Genomic DNA, 17351 nt, shown 5'->3' with positions numbered 1-17351 from the left:
AAATGTCAAAGAAATAGCGGAGCTCTCTGCAGAGACACGTTTTGCAGGACTGGAATTCTTCTTCATCCTCTTCTTCTTCATCATCTTCTTATTCTTCCTCTTCTTCATCTTCTTCCTCTTCTTCATCCTCTTCTTCTTCTTCATCCTCTTCTTCTTCTTCCTCATCTCTTCTTCTTCTTCTTCATCCTCTTCTTCTTCATCTTCTTCTTCATCCTCTTCTTCATCCTCTTCTTCATCCTCTTCTTCATCTTGAAGGATGACTCTTCTTCTTCTTCTATTTCTTCATCCTCTTCTTCTTCATCCTCTTCTTCATCCTCTTCTTCTTCATCCTCCTCTTCTTCATCCTCTTCTTCATCCTCCTCTTCTTCATCCTCTTCTTCATCCTCCTCTTCTTCTTCTTCCTCTTCTTCTTCATCCTCCTCTTCTTCTTCATCCTCCTCTTCTTCTTCATCCTCTTCTTCATCCTCCTCTTCTTCTTCATCCTCCTCTTCTTCTTCATCCTCTTCTTCTTCATCCTCTTCTTCTTCATCCTCTTCTTCTTCTTTTTCTTCTTCTTTTTTGTCTTCCTCTTACGCTCTAAAGACAGACTGCTGCACACAAGCAACACAGTTGCAGGATAAAGCTCACAAATGTGACCCCAACCTCATCAGGTTTCTAACTATTCATGGCGTGCAGCTCCCTCCCACCTCCTGTCTGCACACTCATAACGGTTTCTGCAACAAAGTTTCACTTTCACTTCTTGCATTTCTTGCATTGATGAGCTGGGTGTGAAGGCTGCATCACAGCTTCCAGAATAATCGGTGAGTAAGATGAATAATTGGGGTGTCAGAGTATGTTGGGGGGTGGGGGGAGTAGGGGTGCAGTTGAGACTTATAATCGATTAGTGGAGCGCTAGACATGGCATATATATAAAAACTAGTAATGGTAAAAATGTCACATCTAATCATGCAAAAAAGTGACCAAATAATGTGATCGTGTAAAGGAATAGATCTCCATAATAAAAGTGTCCCCAGTGCCACCCACTGATGGGAGTAAAGGAAGTATCTTAGAAAGTTCCTAACACTCTGCCGAGGTGTTCAACTCCAAGCGATATGATGCAATGAAAGTGATCACACAATAGCTTCAAGTGATGGTGCGTGACTCCCCTCCTGTGGTAGACTTGCCCCCTCACCTCCACTCTGCGGCCCAAAGGGCCTCTACGCCTTTAAGATCACTCAGGATCTCGATCCACCATAGATAGACATCACCAGCCAATCTCCCATAGGATTCCCGTCTGGTAAGTATTCAGGATACTGTGGCTCCTGGTCTCAGCAAGATATACCTCTCAAGATACTTCCTTTACTCCCATCAGTGGGTGGCACTGGGGACACCTTTATTATGGAGATCTATTCCTTTACACGATCACATTATTTGGTCACTTTTTTGCATGATTAGATGTGACATTTTTACCATTACTAGTTGTTCTATATATGCCATGTCTAGCGCTCCACTAATCGATTATAAGTCTCAACTGCACCCCTACTCCCCCCACCCCCCAATCAATTATATGTCATTGTAATATTGCTGTTGGGTATCAGTTTGAGTGTTGGCAGCTTCTGATTGGTAGAGGGACTCCATTGAGCGCAGGAGGATTACATATTGTTAGTGGTGCAGTTGAGCCTGCCATCATTTGTTAGGAAGAGGATTAACTCCTTAGTGGCAACAACCTCGACTCATATGAGTGCACTCCAAGCAGGGGCGGACTGACCATTTGGAAACTCGGGCATTGCCCGAGGGCCCGGGGTCAGTAGGGGGCCCCATGAGATGCCCCTGGTACCTTTTTCATAGGCTTTTTTGAGTTTGGGCAAGGACACAGGGGCCCCATGATCCCCTTTTGCCCGGGGGCGCCATGCGTTGTCAGTCCGCCCTTGGCTTCAAGTTATGCACTTGTCAGCCAGGATGGTGTCAGTACTGCCGGGACCGAGAAGGGGGGTGTAGAGACCCCCAAATAGTGTATCGTGGACAGGACTCCACTGTGTTCAACAAGGAGATACATCTCCCACTAATGCGGCCATACACGGGTGAATTATGAATGAATTTTCTTTAGAAAATCCGAAATTTGCATTTTGTAATCCGATGGCGCCAATTAGAGATGAGCGAATCGCACATGGCGAAGTGGAATTCGTTTCGAAGATTGGGAAATATTCGATTTGCGACGAATCCGAAGATTAGCCAACTTCGGACTCACGAATCGAATTTTCCCAAAAATGGCGGCGACATGTGTGGCGACGGAGCGGGGATCTCTGGGAAGGCACGCAGACAAGGCGCGCTGACCCATAATGCATTCATTCATGACATGTGATCGCATTAGCCAATCAGCAGCCAGCCAGCACTGTGTAATGGTGGAGCTATAAATCGCGGCCATTTTAGAATTCTCCATTAGCCTCCGGTCATTCAAGAGAGACAGACCTGTCTGTATTGAGGGATAGAGTTAGGGCCACAGAGACTTTAGGGCCACAGAATCGTTACTCAGGGACACAGAACCGTTACTTAGGGACACAGAACCGTTACTTAGGGACACACAATCGTTACTCAGGGACACAGAATCGTTACTTAGGGACACAGAACCGTTACTCAGGGACACACAATCGTTACTCAGGGACACAGAATTGTTACTCAGGGACACAGAATTGTTACTCAGGGACAGACACAGAATTGTTACTCAGGGACACAGAATTGTTACTCAGGGACAGACAAAGAATTGTTACTCAGGGACACAGAATTGTTACTGAGGGACACAGAATCGTTACTGAGGGACACAGAATTGTTACTCAGGGACACAGAATTGTTACTCAGGGACACAGAATTGTTACTCAGGGACACAGAATTGTTAATGAGGGACACAGAATCGTTACTGAGGGACACAGAATTGTTACTCAGGGACAGACACAGAATTGTTACTCAGGGACACAGAATTGTTACTCAGGGACACAGAATTGTTACTGAGGGACACAGAATTGTTACTCATTATTACTCAGGGACACAGAATTGTTACTCAGGGACACAGAATTGTTACTCAGGGACACAGAATTGTTACTCATTGTTACTCAGGGACACAGAATTGTTACTCAGGGACACAGAATTGTTACTCAGGGACAGACACAGAATTGTTACTGAGGGACACAGAATTGTTACTGAGGGACACAGAATCGTTACTGAGGGACACAGAATTGTTACTCAGGGACACAGAATTGTTACTCAGGGACACAGAATTGTTATTCTGGGACAGACACAGAATTGTTACTCAGGGACACAGAATTGTTACTGAGGGACACAGAGTTGTTACTCAGGGACAGACACAGAATTGTTACTCAGGGACACATAATTGTTATTGAGGGACACAGAATTGTTACTCATTGTTACTCAGGGACACAGAATTGTTACTCATTGTTACTCAGGGACACAGAATTGTTACTCAGGGACACAGAATTGTTACTCAGGGACAGACACAGAATTGTTACTCAGGGACACAGAATTGTTACTCAGGGACACAGAATTGTTACTCATTGTTACTCAGGGACACAGAATTGTTACTCAGGGACACATAATTGTTACTCAGGGACACAGAATTGTTACTCAGGGACACAGAATTGTTACTCATTGTTACTCAGGGACACAGAATTGTTACTCAGGGACACAGAATTGTTACTCAGGGACAGACACAGAATTGTTACTGAGGGACACAGAATTGTTACTGAGGGACACAGAATCGTTACTGAGGGACACAGAATTGTTACTCAGGGACACAGAATTGTTACTCAGGGACACAGAATTGTTACTCTGGGACAGACACAGAATTGTTACTCAGGGACACAGAATTGTTACTCAGGGACACATAATTGTTACTGAGGGACACAGAGTGGTTACTCAGGGACAGACACAGAATTGTTACTCATGGACACAGAATTGTTACTCAGGGACACATAATTGTTACTGAGGGACACAGAATTGTTACTCATTGTTACTCAGGGACACAGAATTGTTACTGAGGGACACAGAATTGTTACTCATTGTTACTCAGGGACACAGAATTGTTACTCAGGGACACAGAATTGTTACTCAGGGACAGACACAGAATTGTTACTCAGGGACACAGAATTGTTACTCAGGGACACAGAATTGTTACTCATTGTTACTCAGGGACACAGAATTGTTACTCAGGGACACAGAATTGTTACTGAGGGACACAGAATTGTTACTCAGGGACAGACACAGAATTGTTACTCAGGGACACAGAATTGTTACTCAGGGACACAGAATTGTTACTCAGGGACACAGAATTGTTACTGAGGGACACAGAATCGTTACTGAGGGACACAGAATTGTTACTCAGGGACACAGAATTGTTACTGAGGGACACAGAATTGTTACTCATTGTTACTCAGGGACACAGAATTGTTACTCAGGGACACAGAATTGTTACTGAGGGACACAGAATTGTTACTCAGGGACACAGAATTGTTACTGAGGGACACAGAATTGTTACTCATTGTTACTCAGGGACACAGAATTGTTACTCAGGGACACAGAATTGTTACTGAGGGACACAGAATTGTTACTCATTGTTACTCAGGGACACAGAATTGTTACTCAGAGACACAGAATTGTTACTGAGGGACACATAATTGTTACTCATTGTTACTCAGGGACACAGAATTGTTACTCAGGGACACAGAATTGTTACTCAGGGACACAGAATTGTTACTCAGGGACAGACACAGAATTGTTACTCAGGGACACAGAATTGTTACTCAGGGACAGACACAGAATTGTTACTCAGGGACAGACACAGAATTGTTACTGAGGGACACAGAATCGTTACTCAGGGACACAGAATTGTTACTCAGGGACACAGAATTGTTACTCAGGGAAACAGAATTGTTACTCAGGGACAGACACAGAATTGTTACTCAGGGACACAGAATTGTTACTCAGGGACACAGAATTGTTACTCAGGGACAGACACAGAATTGTTACTCAGGGACACAGAATTGTTACTCAGGGAAACAGAATTGTTACTGAGGGACACAGAATCGTTACTGAGGGACACAGAATTGTTACTCAGGGACAGACACAGAATTGTTACTCAGGGACACAGAATTGTTACTCGGGGACACAGAATTGTTACAGAGGGACACAGAATTGTTACTCATTGTTACTCAGGGACACAGAATTGTTACTGAGGGACACAAAATTGTTACTCATTGTTACTCAGGGACACAGAATTGTTATTCAGGGACACAGAATTGTTACTCAGGGACACAGAATTGTTACTCAGGGACAGACACAGAATTGTTACGCAGGGACACAGAATTGTTACTCAGGGACACAGAATTGTTACTGAGGGACACAGAATCGTTACGTTATTTTTGGGGTGCTTATAGAATTAAAGAGTATGTCAGACAACACGCAGAGGAGTGGCAGAGGAGGCAATGTTTCAGGAGCGAGCAGACGTGGCAGCAGAGGAAGGGGTCGAGGCAGCACTAGTCGCAGCCAGAGGCCAGTGCTCCCGGTGTCATCCAGCGTTTGTGTCTCCACCGACAACCCTGCCGTCATCGATTGGTTGGCTCGGTCGTCTTCCTCTTCCCAGGTCACCTCTGACACCTACAGCCAACGGTCGGTGGGTACGTCAGACACAACCGTTAGTTGGCATGGCCCGGGAGCAAGCCCACTGAAATCACGTGTCCTCTACCTGCCCCTGTCCTTTGCTGTTCCCTCACCAAGCGAAGTATCGCATGCTGTGGGCTCAGCCCCACTGTACAGTAAGGAAGAGCTAACAGAGGGCGGTCAGGAATGGGGGGAGACATCCGCCTCTTCAGCAGCCAGGCAAAGAAGTACTGGCGAGGAGAGTGGCTCAGTAGCCGGTCTAGAGACAGGTCTGTCTCCTGACCCACACGCAGCCAAGGGGGCTAGTAGTGAGGCGGAGACCCTAATTGATGATGATGAGGCTGATCGCACTTGGCAGCCTCGTCGTCATCAGGCTATTGCTTCCGCATCATCAGGAGAAGAGGGTGCCAGCTTGGCAGCGAGCAAAACAGTCGGTGGGTTGCCCAGGAGGCAGCAGGGTCGCAGCAGTGTCAGTGGAGGCAAACGGCCACGGAGTAGAGCACCAGCTCCACTGCAGCCTACCACCACGGCCAGTAGTGGTGCCGGTGTGCACGGAGGAAGTAGCAGTCAGCCAGTGAGGAGTAGCGGGGGCAAAGTTTCCTACTCGGCGGTGTGGCAATTTTTCCTCAAGCCGCCCGAGGAAGTAAACGTAGCCGTATGTCGACTATGTGGCCAGAAAGTCAAGCGTGGCCAGGGGGCCCATGTTGGAACTACAGCGATGCGTCAGCATATGCAGCGTCGCCATTCGGTGCCCTGGGAAAACCGTGATCAAGATACGACGGTTCTGCCTGCCCCAGCCCCCGCTCCATCACCCGCTCCGTTACTTGCTCCGTCACCCGACGTCAATCGCCCTCTATCAGCCAGTCAAGGCTCCAACACCTCTGCTGAGGGCAGTTGTCGCTCGTTGGCATCTTCCGCTCATTCAGGTGCTCCTTCTCCTGCTACTCCTCTTCACGGATTCCGTCAGCAGTCTTTCTTGGAATCCGTTTCCAAGAGACAACAGTTTGCGAGCACGCACCCGACGGTGCAGAAGCTGAACGTCCTCCTGTCCAAGTTGCTGGTGCTGCAGTCCCTCCCTTTCCAAGTGGTGGACTCAGCACCTTTCCGAGAAATGATGGCTTGTGCCGCGCCGCGGTGGAGAGTGCCAAGCCGGCATTTCTTTGCCAAAAAGGCAGTGCCAGCCCTGCATTCACATGTAGAAGAGATGGTGGGCCAGTCTTTGAGCATGTCGGTCTCTGCCAAAGTGCACGGCAGCGCCGACGTGTGGAGCTGTAACTACGGTCAGGGACAGTACATGTCATTTACGGCCCACTGGGTGAACGTGGTGCCGGCACAGCCACACCAGCAACTTGGACAGGTCACGCCGCTTTTGCCTCCACGTTTGCACGTCCTTGGTCCAGCAAAGATGTCCGCCTCTACCAACTCTTCTTCCACCGTGTCCTCAGCCGCCACCCCCATGCCAAGTCCCATTACCCGACCGGCATATCACATGTGCAGGGCGCAACGGTGTCATGCTGTGCTGCACCTGGTATGCCTTGGCGAACGTAGTCACACAGGGGAGCAACTTCTGAGTGTAATGAACAGAAAAATCGACAGATGGCTGTCTCCGCGCAAACTGAAAATCGGAACCATGTTGACCGACAACGGAAAGAACATGGTGTCTGCTCTGCGTCAAGGAAGGTTGTGCCATGCGCCATGCATGGCTCACGTGTTCAATCTGGTTGTCAAGCGGTTCCTAAAATCCACCATCTCACTGCAAGACATCCTTAAAATGTCACGTAAACTGTGCATGCATTTCAGCCATTCCTACACCGCAAAGCACACCCTCATTGAGCTGCAGCGGCAGAACGGAATTCCACAGCATCGCCTGATCTGCAACGTTGCAACAAGGTGGAATTCAACCCTACACGTTAGACCGCCTTTACGAACAGCGAAAGGCCATCACCGATTTCCTGATGTTACAAGCGGATAAAGGTACTCCCCTGTGTAACTTAGATGTCAGCCATTGGCAGCTCATGCGTGACACCTGCCGCTTGCTCAGGCCCTTTGAGGAGGCCACGCTATTCGTGAGTCGGCAGGACTATGGGATGAACGACGTCATTCCTCTGTTGCACATCCTGGAACAAATGCTGTTAACAATGGCTGGTCAGGGTGCGGTAGATGTGGCGCACAGATCTCAACGCCACATGATCCCTGTGGGGGCAGGACAGGAAGAAGAGGAGGAGGTAGAGGAGGACATTGGTGCTCAGGAATTATTGAGTGAAATGGGTGTTTTTTCCACTCAGCGGACAGGAGTGGAGGAGCAGGAGCATCTGGTAGAGGAGGAGGAGGAGACAGAGGACCCAGACGCACCGTGGCAGTATGCTGTGGAGATGGAGGCAGGGAGTCCCTCGCATTCCTTGGCACAAATGGCCCATAGCATGCTCGGTTGCTTGCGTAGTGACAGCTGAATAATAACCATTAGACAGAAGGATGACTTTTGGCTGTCCACCTTGTTGGACCCTCGCTACCGTTCAAAAATGGTGGCCTTTTTCACACCTGCTGAGAGGGAGGCCAAAATTACGTACTATAAAAACCACCTATGTAGTCAGTTGGTCTCTGCCTTTGTGCGCCAACGTCCATCCTCAGACACTGTGGGCCCTGTGCGCTCGCGTTCCGCTGCCATGGCAGCAGGGGAGGGGTGGGGTGGTAGGAGCAGTGGCAGCTCCACCAGCAGCGGCTGCCTCAGTCTGCAGTCGATGATGAGTAGCTTTCTTCACCAGCGTAGTGAGGAAACTACTAACCAGCCGCAGCAGCAGCAGCATCAGGTGGACCTGGAGCAGGACCTCAAACAACAGGCTTGGGCCTACTTGGACAGCACCCTGCCAACCGAGGTAGACAATCCCCTTGACTACTGGGCAACGAAACTTGACCTTTGGCCCCAACTAGCTGAATTTGCCCTTGAAAGGCTGTCATGCCCGGCCAGTAGCGTGGCATCGGAGCGCGTGTTTAGTGCGGCAGGAGGTATTGTAACTCCGCGGAGGACACGACTGTCCACCCAAAGTGTGGAGAGACTCACGTTTGTGAAAATGAATCAGGCGTGGATTAGTCTGGATTTCAAACCACCAGTTCCTGACACAACTGACTAAATCCGCCATGAATCATGCCCCAAACATGTGCCACTTTCAGGTCTCCTCACACTGCTGGTGGGTTCCATTTTTTCATAGGGTGCTGGCAGATTACGGGCCTCCCATTGCTGCTGCCAGGCCCGTAATCTGCCATGGGCCCCTGTACCGCCTCCTCATGCTGCTGCCAGGTCCAGAGTGTGTCATGGGTCCCTGTACCGCCTCCCATTGCTGCTGTCTCCATCGCCACACTCTGCCATGTGCCACTTTCAGGTCTCCTCACACTGCTGGTGGGTTCCATTTTGTCATAGGGTGCTGGCAGATTACGGGCCTCCCATTGCTGCTGCCAGGCCCGTAATCTGCCATGGGCCCCCGTACCGACTCCTCATGCTGCTGCCAGGCCCGTAATCTGTCATGGACACCTGTACCGCCTCCTCATGCAGCTGCCAGGTCCAGAGTGTGTCATGGGTCCCTGTACGGCCTCCCATTGCTGCTGTCTCCATCGCCACACTCTGCCATGTGCCACTTTCAGGTCTCCTCACACTGCTGGTGGGTTCCATTTTGTCATAGGGTGCTGTATAGCCTCCCATTGCTGCTGCCAGGCCCCTAATCTGCCATGGGCCCCCGTACCGCCTCCTCATGCTGCTGCCAGGCCCGTAATCTGTCATGGGCCCCTGTACCGCCTCCTCATGCTGCTGCCAGGTCCAGAGTGTGTCATGGGTCCCTGTACGGCCTCCCATTGCTGCTGCCTCCACCGCCACACTGTGGCTCCACACTCTGGTTTTGGCCCCGTGACTGCCCAAATGAGTGAAGTGTGCGGTGATTCTAAGATCGACGGCACTCATCTGCATGTCATACTGACTGACAGTATTATTTCTCTTCCCCAGCAGACTCCAAGGACATTTAAATTAAAGGTACAGTGTTCTGCACTAATATAAAGGCTCTCTGAAGCCTAGAAACACCCTTTTATAAGTTAAATTCACAGCGAATATATTCGACTCGAATCAAATTTATTCCACGAATTCGCCGAATCAGCCGAATCGAATTTTTGAATAATTCGCTTATCTCTAGCGCCAATGTTGATTTAGAAATTCGACCAACCAAGCCTTCAGTTTCACCTCCATGTGGCTGCAGAAAAGAACTTTCGTGGCCAAGAATCTTCTATCTTCTCCAGGTCGCAGCTCATTTCTTTTTCAATTACATTTCTCGCACGATTCTCCCATCATTGATTAGAAATTCATTCGTTTTTAAAAAAAATTTCCAACATGTCCGATCACTCAAATTCAATGGTCGCTCAAAAATTGTCCGTCGCTGTGGCCCCACTAATGGTGCGAAATTCAAATGAAAAGATTTGCAAAAGAAAATTCTTTGGGAATTTGACCCGTGTATGGCCGGCTTAAGGCTAGTTTCACACCAATGCAGTTTGCGTTTGATCTGTTTCTGCAGTGCGTTTTGTGTTTTTGATGCATTTTTGATGTGTTTTGTGTTTATTTTGTTTTTTTCTTGTTGTTGGGCAAAACGCATAAAAAATGCAGTAAAAACGTACTACATGCTTTTCTGCAGCATCTCCATTGAAGTCTATAGAACCAAAAATGCAATGTTTTGCATTGAAAAAAGTCCCCGACCCTTTCCAGGAAACACAGCGGGTGAAAAAGATGTGAACCTGTCCCATAGGAAAGCATGTTAAATGGACTGTTGTGCGTTTGATGAAAAACGCATATGTGTGAACCTAGACTTACAGAGGGCAGATAACGGGCCGGCAGATGTGGTTGTACCATGAGTGACACATTGGGGGGGATTTACTAAAGGCAAATAGCTTGTGAACTTTGAAAGTGCAGTTGCTCCAGAGTTTGGTAAATGAGGGAAAGTTCTGCTGACTTTCATCATCCAATCACATGCAAGCAAAAAGTATGTTTTTTTTTCTTTTCCTGGCATGTGATTGGGGATTCTTTCAAAGTGCAGCTTCCCCTCATTTACTAAGCTCTGGAGTAACTGTACTTTCAAAGTGCACGGTCTATTTGCCTTTAGTATTGCATCGCCTACATGGCAGCCCAGGAAGCACAATTGTCACCTAGAGACACTATATGTAGCGGGACCGATATCTCCGGGGGAGGGGAATATCAGGGACTTTTTTTTTCCATGGATTCCCTCCAAGCATCTGGATACGCCATCAGCTAACACAGGAAACCGGAATAAACTGCCGCCGCCCGCAGGAACAATTAACCCCTTTATTACTGGACACACAGCAACCATCACTGTTTATGTTCTTTTGTGTTGTGATTAACCCCTTCATCCCCCCCGTACAACCCATAGGGAGCAATTTCCCATTCCTGCTATGGGCCTGTTTATTCCATAACTTAAAGTGGATCTTCACCTTCTAAGCAATCTTCCCTCCCCTGCACCCTCCAGGCTGCATGCCCCCAGGGGCGTATCTGCTGTGAGGCAAGCAAGGCATTTTTTTTAGGGGGGCAGTATAGGGGGCAATTGTCCTCCCACCGAGGACAGACTATATCAGATGACAAGGAGCTCGACTTGGCTTTGGCAGGGAGGGTGGTCTCAGCTGGGCTGTGCTCGGGCGGGGTGGTGGTCTTGGCTGTGCTAAGGCAGGGGCGGGCTCAGCTGTGCTCAGGCGTGGGTGGGTTTGGGTGTGCTCGGGCAGGGGGCATGCTTAACTATGCTCAGGTGAAGGGTGGGTTGGGCTGTGCTCAGGTGGGGGGGCGGGCTCAGCTGTGCTCAAGCTGAGGATGGCTTAGGCTGTGTTCAGGTAGGGGGCGGGTTGGGCTGTGCTCAGGTGGGGGGGCAGGTTCATCTGTGCTTGGGCGGATTCAGCTTGGCTGGAGGGCGGGCCTGCAGTAAAAGGCAGAGGTTTTCTTTATATTTCACAAACCTGGCATTTGATGGGTCCTCACAGAGGTATTTTTTACTGCTCTGCAGTATATTGACTATCTCCTGCAGTACATTGACCTTCTCCTGTAGTCTGTCCACAGTCTCTCACCTTCTCCTGTATCCTGTTTGCAGTCTGACCATTTCCTGTAGTATGTCTGCTATCTCTGACCATCTCCTGTAGTATGTCTGCAGTCTCTGACCATCTCCTGTACTATGTCTGCAGTCTCTGACCATCTCCTGTAGTATGTCTGCAGTCTCTGACCATCTCCTGTAGTATGTTCGCAGTCTCTGACCATCTCCTGTACTATGTCTGCAGTCACTGACCATCTCCTGTACTATGTCTGCAGTCTCTGACCATCTCCTGTAGTATGTCTGCAGTCTCTGACCATCTCCTGTAGTATGTCTGCAGTCTCTGACCATCTCCTGTAGTATGTCTGCAGTCTCTGACCATCTCCTGTTGTATGTCTGCTATCTCTGACCATCTCCTGTGCTATGTCCGCAGTCTCTGACCACCTCCTGTAGTATGTCTGCAGTCTCTGACCATCTCCTGTAGTATGTCTGCAGTCACTGACCATCTCCTGTACTATGTCTGCAGTCTCTGACCATCTCCTGTAGTATGTCTGCAGTCTCTGACCATCTCCTGTGCTATGTCCGCAGTCTCTGACCATCTCCTGTAGTATGTCTGCTATCTCTGACCATCTCCTGTGCTATGTCCGCAGTCTCTGACCATCTCCTGTGCTATGTCCGCAGTCTCTGACCATCTCCTGTAGTATGTCCGCAGTCTCTGACCATCTCCTGTAGTATGTCCGCAGTCTCTGACCATCTCCTGTAGCATGTCCGCAGTCTCTGACCATCTCCCATAGTATGTCTGCAGTCTCTGACTGTCTCCTGTACTATGTCTGCAGTCTCTGACCATCTCCTGTATTATGCCTGCAGTCTTTGACCAACTCCTGAGACAGAGCTATAGTATGAACAGGTGGAGCCTAAAGAGGAAGGGGTGGGGTTTACAGATGAAGGGGTGGATCTTAACCTCTTGCCTTCCAGATGATTTCCCCCCTTCCTGAACAGGTCATTTTTAGTGTCTACAAATGGCGGTATAGATACTGGAATTTTTTTTTCACTAGTAATGGCGGCTATCAGCGACTTATAGCGGGACAGCGGCGGGCATTCTGACACTAACTGACACTTACTAACTGCCACTAACATCCCAATGACACCAATACAGTGATTAGTGCTAATAAAAAGCACTGGCACTAGGCAGGAAGGGGTTAACATCTGGGGCGATCAAAGGTGTGCTGGGTGTGTTTTACTGTGTCGGCACATTGCTTTGTATTGCTCTGCTATGCAGTGTGCAGGAGCTGACAGGGGAGAGGTCTATATTGTTTACATACAGACCTCTCGGCCGTCAGGCGATCGCAGGGTGCCGGCGGGAAATCACTAGCTGGGACTCAGTGATCGACAGCTAAAGCCGCCACTGGCGGAGCGGGTAGGGTGGAGAAATGTGCAGAGAAATTCAGCACCATGTCCTTGTTGGCAGGAGAGAGACCCATGTTGTTTACACACAGATCTCTCCCCTGTCAGTGTTACTCAGTGATCACCGAGTGCCGGCAGAGACCCAGTGATTGACATCAATAGCCGCCACTGGCGGAGTGGGTAGGGCGGGGAAATACAGCAGCATGTCCTTCCTGGCAGGAGAGAGACCTGTGTTGTCTATACACAGATCTCTCCCCTGTCAGTGTTACTTGGTGATCGCCGAGTGCCGGCGGAGACCCAGTGATTGACATCCGTAGCGGCCAATGGTGGAGTAGGCAGGGCGGTATGTGCCCCTCCTACCTGGAAATGCAAATCACGTATATGTAGGTGAGTTTGTGCAGGCCTGCCGCCCTGTAACAGTATTTTTGGGCAACTGGTTAAATATGGTGCATGGAATCACGTATTTATTATTTGTATACATTTTTTTTTTTGGAATGTATATGAATTCTTCATGAATTGTTTCTTTTTATATTTTCACTACGTTGATAGTTTTATCACATGTTATTTGGTATTTAAAGAGACAGCGCATCCATTTTTCACTATTAGTTTTTTATATCCAGTATCTGGGGATTGGATTGCTGCAGTCTTTGGTGTTTTTAGTTTGTTTGGTGGTTTGGTAAGTGGAAATAAATCGATTTATCTCCACTGCAAGACCCACAAGTGCCTCTACTCCTGTTTTGGATTGAATGGATTTCTTTGTGGGTGAGGGTGCAAAATCTGGTGCAGCTCTGTACAGAAACCAATCAGCTTCCAGGTTTTATTGCCAAAGCCTACTGGAACAACCTGAAGTTAGAAGCTGATTGGCTCCCATGCACAGCTACACCAGATTTAGAGTGCTCCAGTTTCAAGCCATACCTGGGTCGAATTCTGAATTTTCTTTAGAAAATCACAACTAAGAATTTTTGTTCGACTTTCGTACCATTATTGAGACGCAGCAACAGTTTATTTTCATACAGCCATGGAATTTTGAGTGATTGGGCATTTTGGAAATTTTCTGAAAATTGTCCACATTTTTAATCAATGATGGGAGAATCGTGCGAGAAATGTAATTGAAAAAAGAAATGAAGGTGAGCTGTGAGTTGGAAAGAAAAAAATATTCCCAGTGACAAAATTTCTTTCTATGACATGAGGTGACATTGAAGAGTTGGTTGGTTGAATTTTGAGATCAATGGAGGCACCATCTGATTACAAAACATGCAAAATTGCTGAATTCGACCCATGTATGGCTGGGTGTTAGTAAATCTCTCCCATAGAGCAGGTTGGCTTCCCTTGGGACTGTCTGGGTACCATTCATTCATAATGGGACCCCAAACGCGGTGAGACTTCGCTGTGGTTGTCATGCGACAAAACATGAAAATCGCAGCAAAGTGAGAAATGCACCCGGCTCAGTGCCAAAATTTGGTACATGAGCTTCTTTAGGGTCCTTTTCAAAGAAAAATCGGATGAGTTTACATTCATTTTTTCATCCATATACGTTGGTTTACATCTGTTTTTCAACAGTTTGCATCTGTTTTTCATCCGTTTACATATGTTATTGGTCCGTTGACGTCCGTTTTTCATCCGTTCCATTTTATTTGCAGAAAACAAATAGGGTTTTCTTCTGTTCAAAAAAATGGATGTTACCGGATGTGGACATTAACGGGTGTAAAAAGATGTTCATTCGTTTACATCCGCAAGTCCATAGAAATACATGGGGGTTCGTTTTTCATCCATAAACAGACAGAAGAAAATTGGACATACGGAACGCCGTTTGAAAGGGGCTTTAGCATAGGGCAGCCGTTTCACTTGAATTTGCTGACCTATGCGCGACACGTGGAAATCACAAAAAAAAAACAAATTTTGAGCCGGAATATTCAATCCCACTACCTGAAATGTGAATGGGGACTAAAAGTTAAATACTGAACTTATCGAAAAAATATATTTTCCATTTAAATACAGAACAGGTATAGAGGAACTCATGGGTCTTGCATCAGAGATACAAAATGTATGATGATGTAAATCAATGTATCTCCACTGAAAGACCCATAAATGCCATTATACCGGTTTGTGGATTTGTCTAGATTTCTAGTGGGTGGGCACCTGGGCATTTACCTCATACATGGAGTATAGTGGGTACCCTTGGCACTGTTTATTATTTTCCATTTGATGTAGATATAATGTGTGCAAATCATATATTAGTGTTTTGTTCAGTCTCAGGTGCCCGGAAGATGAGGTGTTGTGACCACTTAAAAGTCGGAATATTTTCCAGAGAAGACCCCAGCACCTATAAATGGCTGATAACTTTGATTACCAGCATATGGGGGGTGATGAATGTGCGGCCCATCCAGATCACCAATACTTGGAAAGATTTTTTAGAAAAAGTCCCCAATTGTTCCTTCGGCATCCTTTACCACAGCAAAAAAAGAGGACGCCTAAACATCACTGATGTCACAGACAGCCTGTATGATAAAGAACTGGAATACTTATCTGCGACATATGGTAAGTCTGAGACATGAATATCCTTATGGAGAATGGTGAAGCGCTACCCTCCTGAGACCCCCTGGCTTTGGGTCCCCCTTATTTCCTGCATCAGGCAACACGCATTTCGCAACTGGTATCCAGACACAAAGGAACAGTCCATGGGTTTACCCTATCCAAGTTAGATTTATTATGGACTCTAACTTGGATAGGGTAAGAGGATTATGGGGTGCCCAACTTGATTGAAGAATAACCAAGTGAGGACAGTTTCCTTCTCTAGAATACTGCAAAATGACAAACGTTTGACTGCATTCCAGTCAGAACTATGAAAGTCTTTAGCAAAGTAATCCCCTCTTAGAAATGTGGTGCCCCCTTAGTGGGTTTTCAGCAAACTGACAACTTGTAGGAGCTCTGGGTCCCCTTTTTGAACAAAATACCAGCCCACTTGGCTTTGGTTCCTGATCCCAGGACAATGGATTGGGTAAGCATTAGACTGTCCCCTGAAGACTTCCCAAGAACTTGCATCCAGCAGACTTCTCCCTTCTAGGCCCTGGGGGTGTAGAGGGGCTCACACTGTCCTTGCCCTGCAGCTGTGGATAGAACTGATTTCAGGTCTTCCCCTGGGCTGGTTCTTCTCCAGGCAATGCAGGCTGTCCTTCCTTGGTGGACTTCAGGGCAGTGGAGCTCCCTCTTTCAGCCTTCTTCCTTCCGCCAACCTCCAGCCTGGAAGCATAACTCCCCTTCTTTGGGCCCCCTTCCCAAGCTACACAGCAGCACTTCACTCCTCCATTTTCCACCCGACTCCCCCTTGCTGGCCAGGCTCTGTTGTATTTTTCTGGTCAGTCTGCCACACTGCCAGGCCTCTTGCCTTAGATTGGTCAGACTAGCATAAGTATGTAGATCAGATCTTCTTCACCTCTACCTACTGACTTCTAGAAGCATCTCCAAGCTTCTAGAGCAGGGGAAGCTACCAGAGGACTGACCTGCAGAGCCCTCCATCTAAACCTGAAATAACCCTCTGTCTAAACCCAGGCTTCTAGCAAGCCTCTAGCTACACTCAACAAAGTATCTACACTAGAGGGTGCTACAATGGCAATAGGTAATTCAGCTCAAAATGGTACGTTAATATTTGGTACATGAAGCCTGAATGTCCTCAAACTTATGACTAAATCCTAACCTTATCATTTAATTCTATCTCTTTATGTAATATAAGTCCTCAAAGCAATTTTCTCAACTTCTTAAAAAAGTCCAGCTACAGGATTCCTGAAAAAGAAGACATCATGCTCATACTCATTTCTCAGCATTTACTACTTCTGAGGGTGTCAGATGCCTGTGTTCCCCTCTCCATGATGTAGTTTCCTCTTCTTATCCCGTGACATGACAAAACCCAGCAGAACCCATGGTGTTGGAAAGGTGGTCATTATAGTTATTCTATCACAGGCAACTTTCAAATGGATGCCCCTCCCACAATGGTGAGATTTCCTGCTCTAATTTGTGTCTCTGCCCCTCCCACAATGGTGAGATTTCCCAGCAGTATTTGGTGTATCTGCCCCTCCCACAATACTGAGATTTCCCAGCAGTATTTGGTGTATCTGCCCCTCCCACAATACTGAGATTTCCCAGCAGTATTTGGTGTATTTGCCCCTCCCACAATACTGAGATTTCCCAGCAGTATTTGGTGTATCTGCCCCTCCCACAATGCTGAGATATCCCTGCAGTAGCTTT

At 47.6% G+C, this 17351-nt stretch overlaps 1 protein-coding gene across 1 annotated transcript in view; it reads left to right on the top strand.

The window, feature by feature from the left end:
- Window positions 1-671: 671 nt before the first annotated feature.
- LOC149451984 (uncharacterized) overlaps window positions 672-17351 on the top strand; it is a 34952-nt gene continuing 18272 nt past the window's right edge. The window contains exons 1-2 of the mRNA XM_089689891.1: window positions 672-800; window positions 15360-15647. Coding sequence (XP_089546017.1) covers window positions 15377-15647 — 271 coding nt within the window. The 5' untranslated portion in view covers window positions 672-800; window positions 15360-15376. The remainder of the gene's footprint in view (window positions 801-15359; window positions 15648-17351) is intronic.

This window comes from Staurois parvus, unplaced genomic scaffold (assembly GCF_062004578.1).
Source record: "Staurois parvus isolate SC_StPar_1 unplaced genomic scaffold, SC_StPar_1.0 ptg000503l, whole genome shotgun sequence".
In the NCBI taxonomy this organism is placed as follows: domain Eukaryota; kingdom Metazoa; phylum Chordata; class Amphibia; order Anura; family Ranidae; genus Staurois; species Staurois parvus.
The sequence above is the reverse complement of the archived record's forward strand: the minus strand, read 5'-3'. Positions and strand labels throughout refer to the sequence as shown.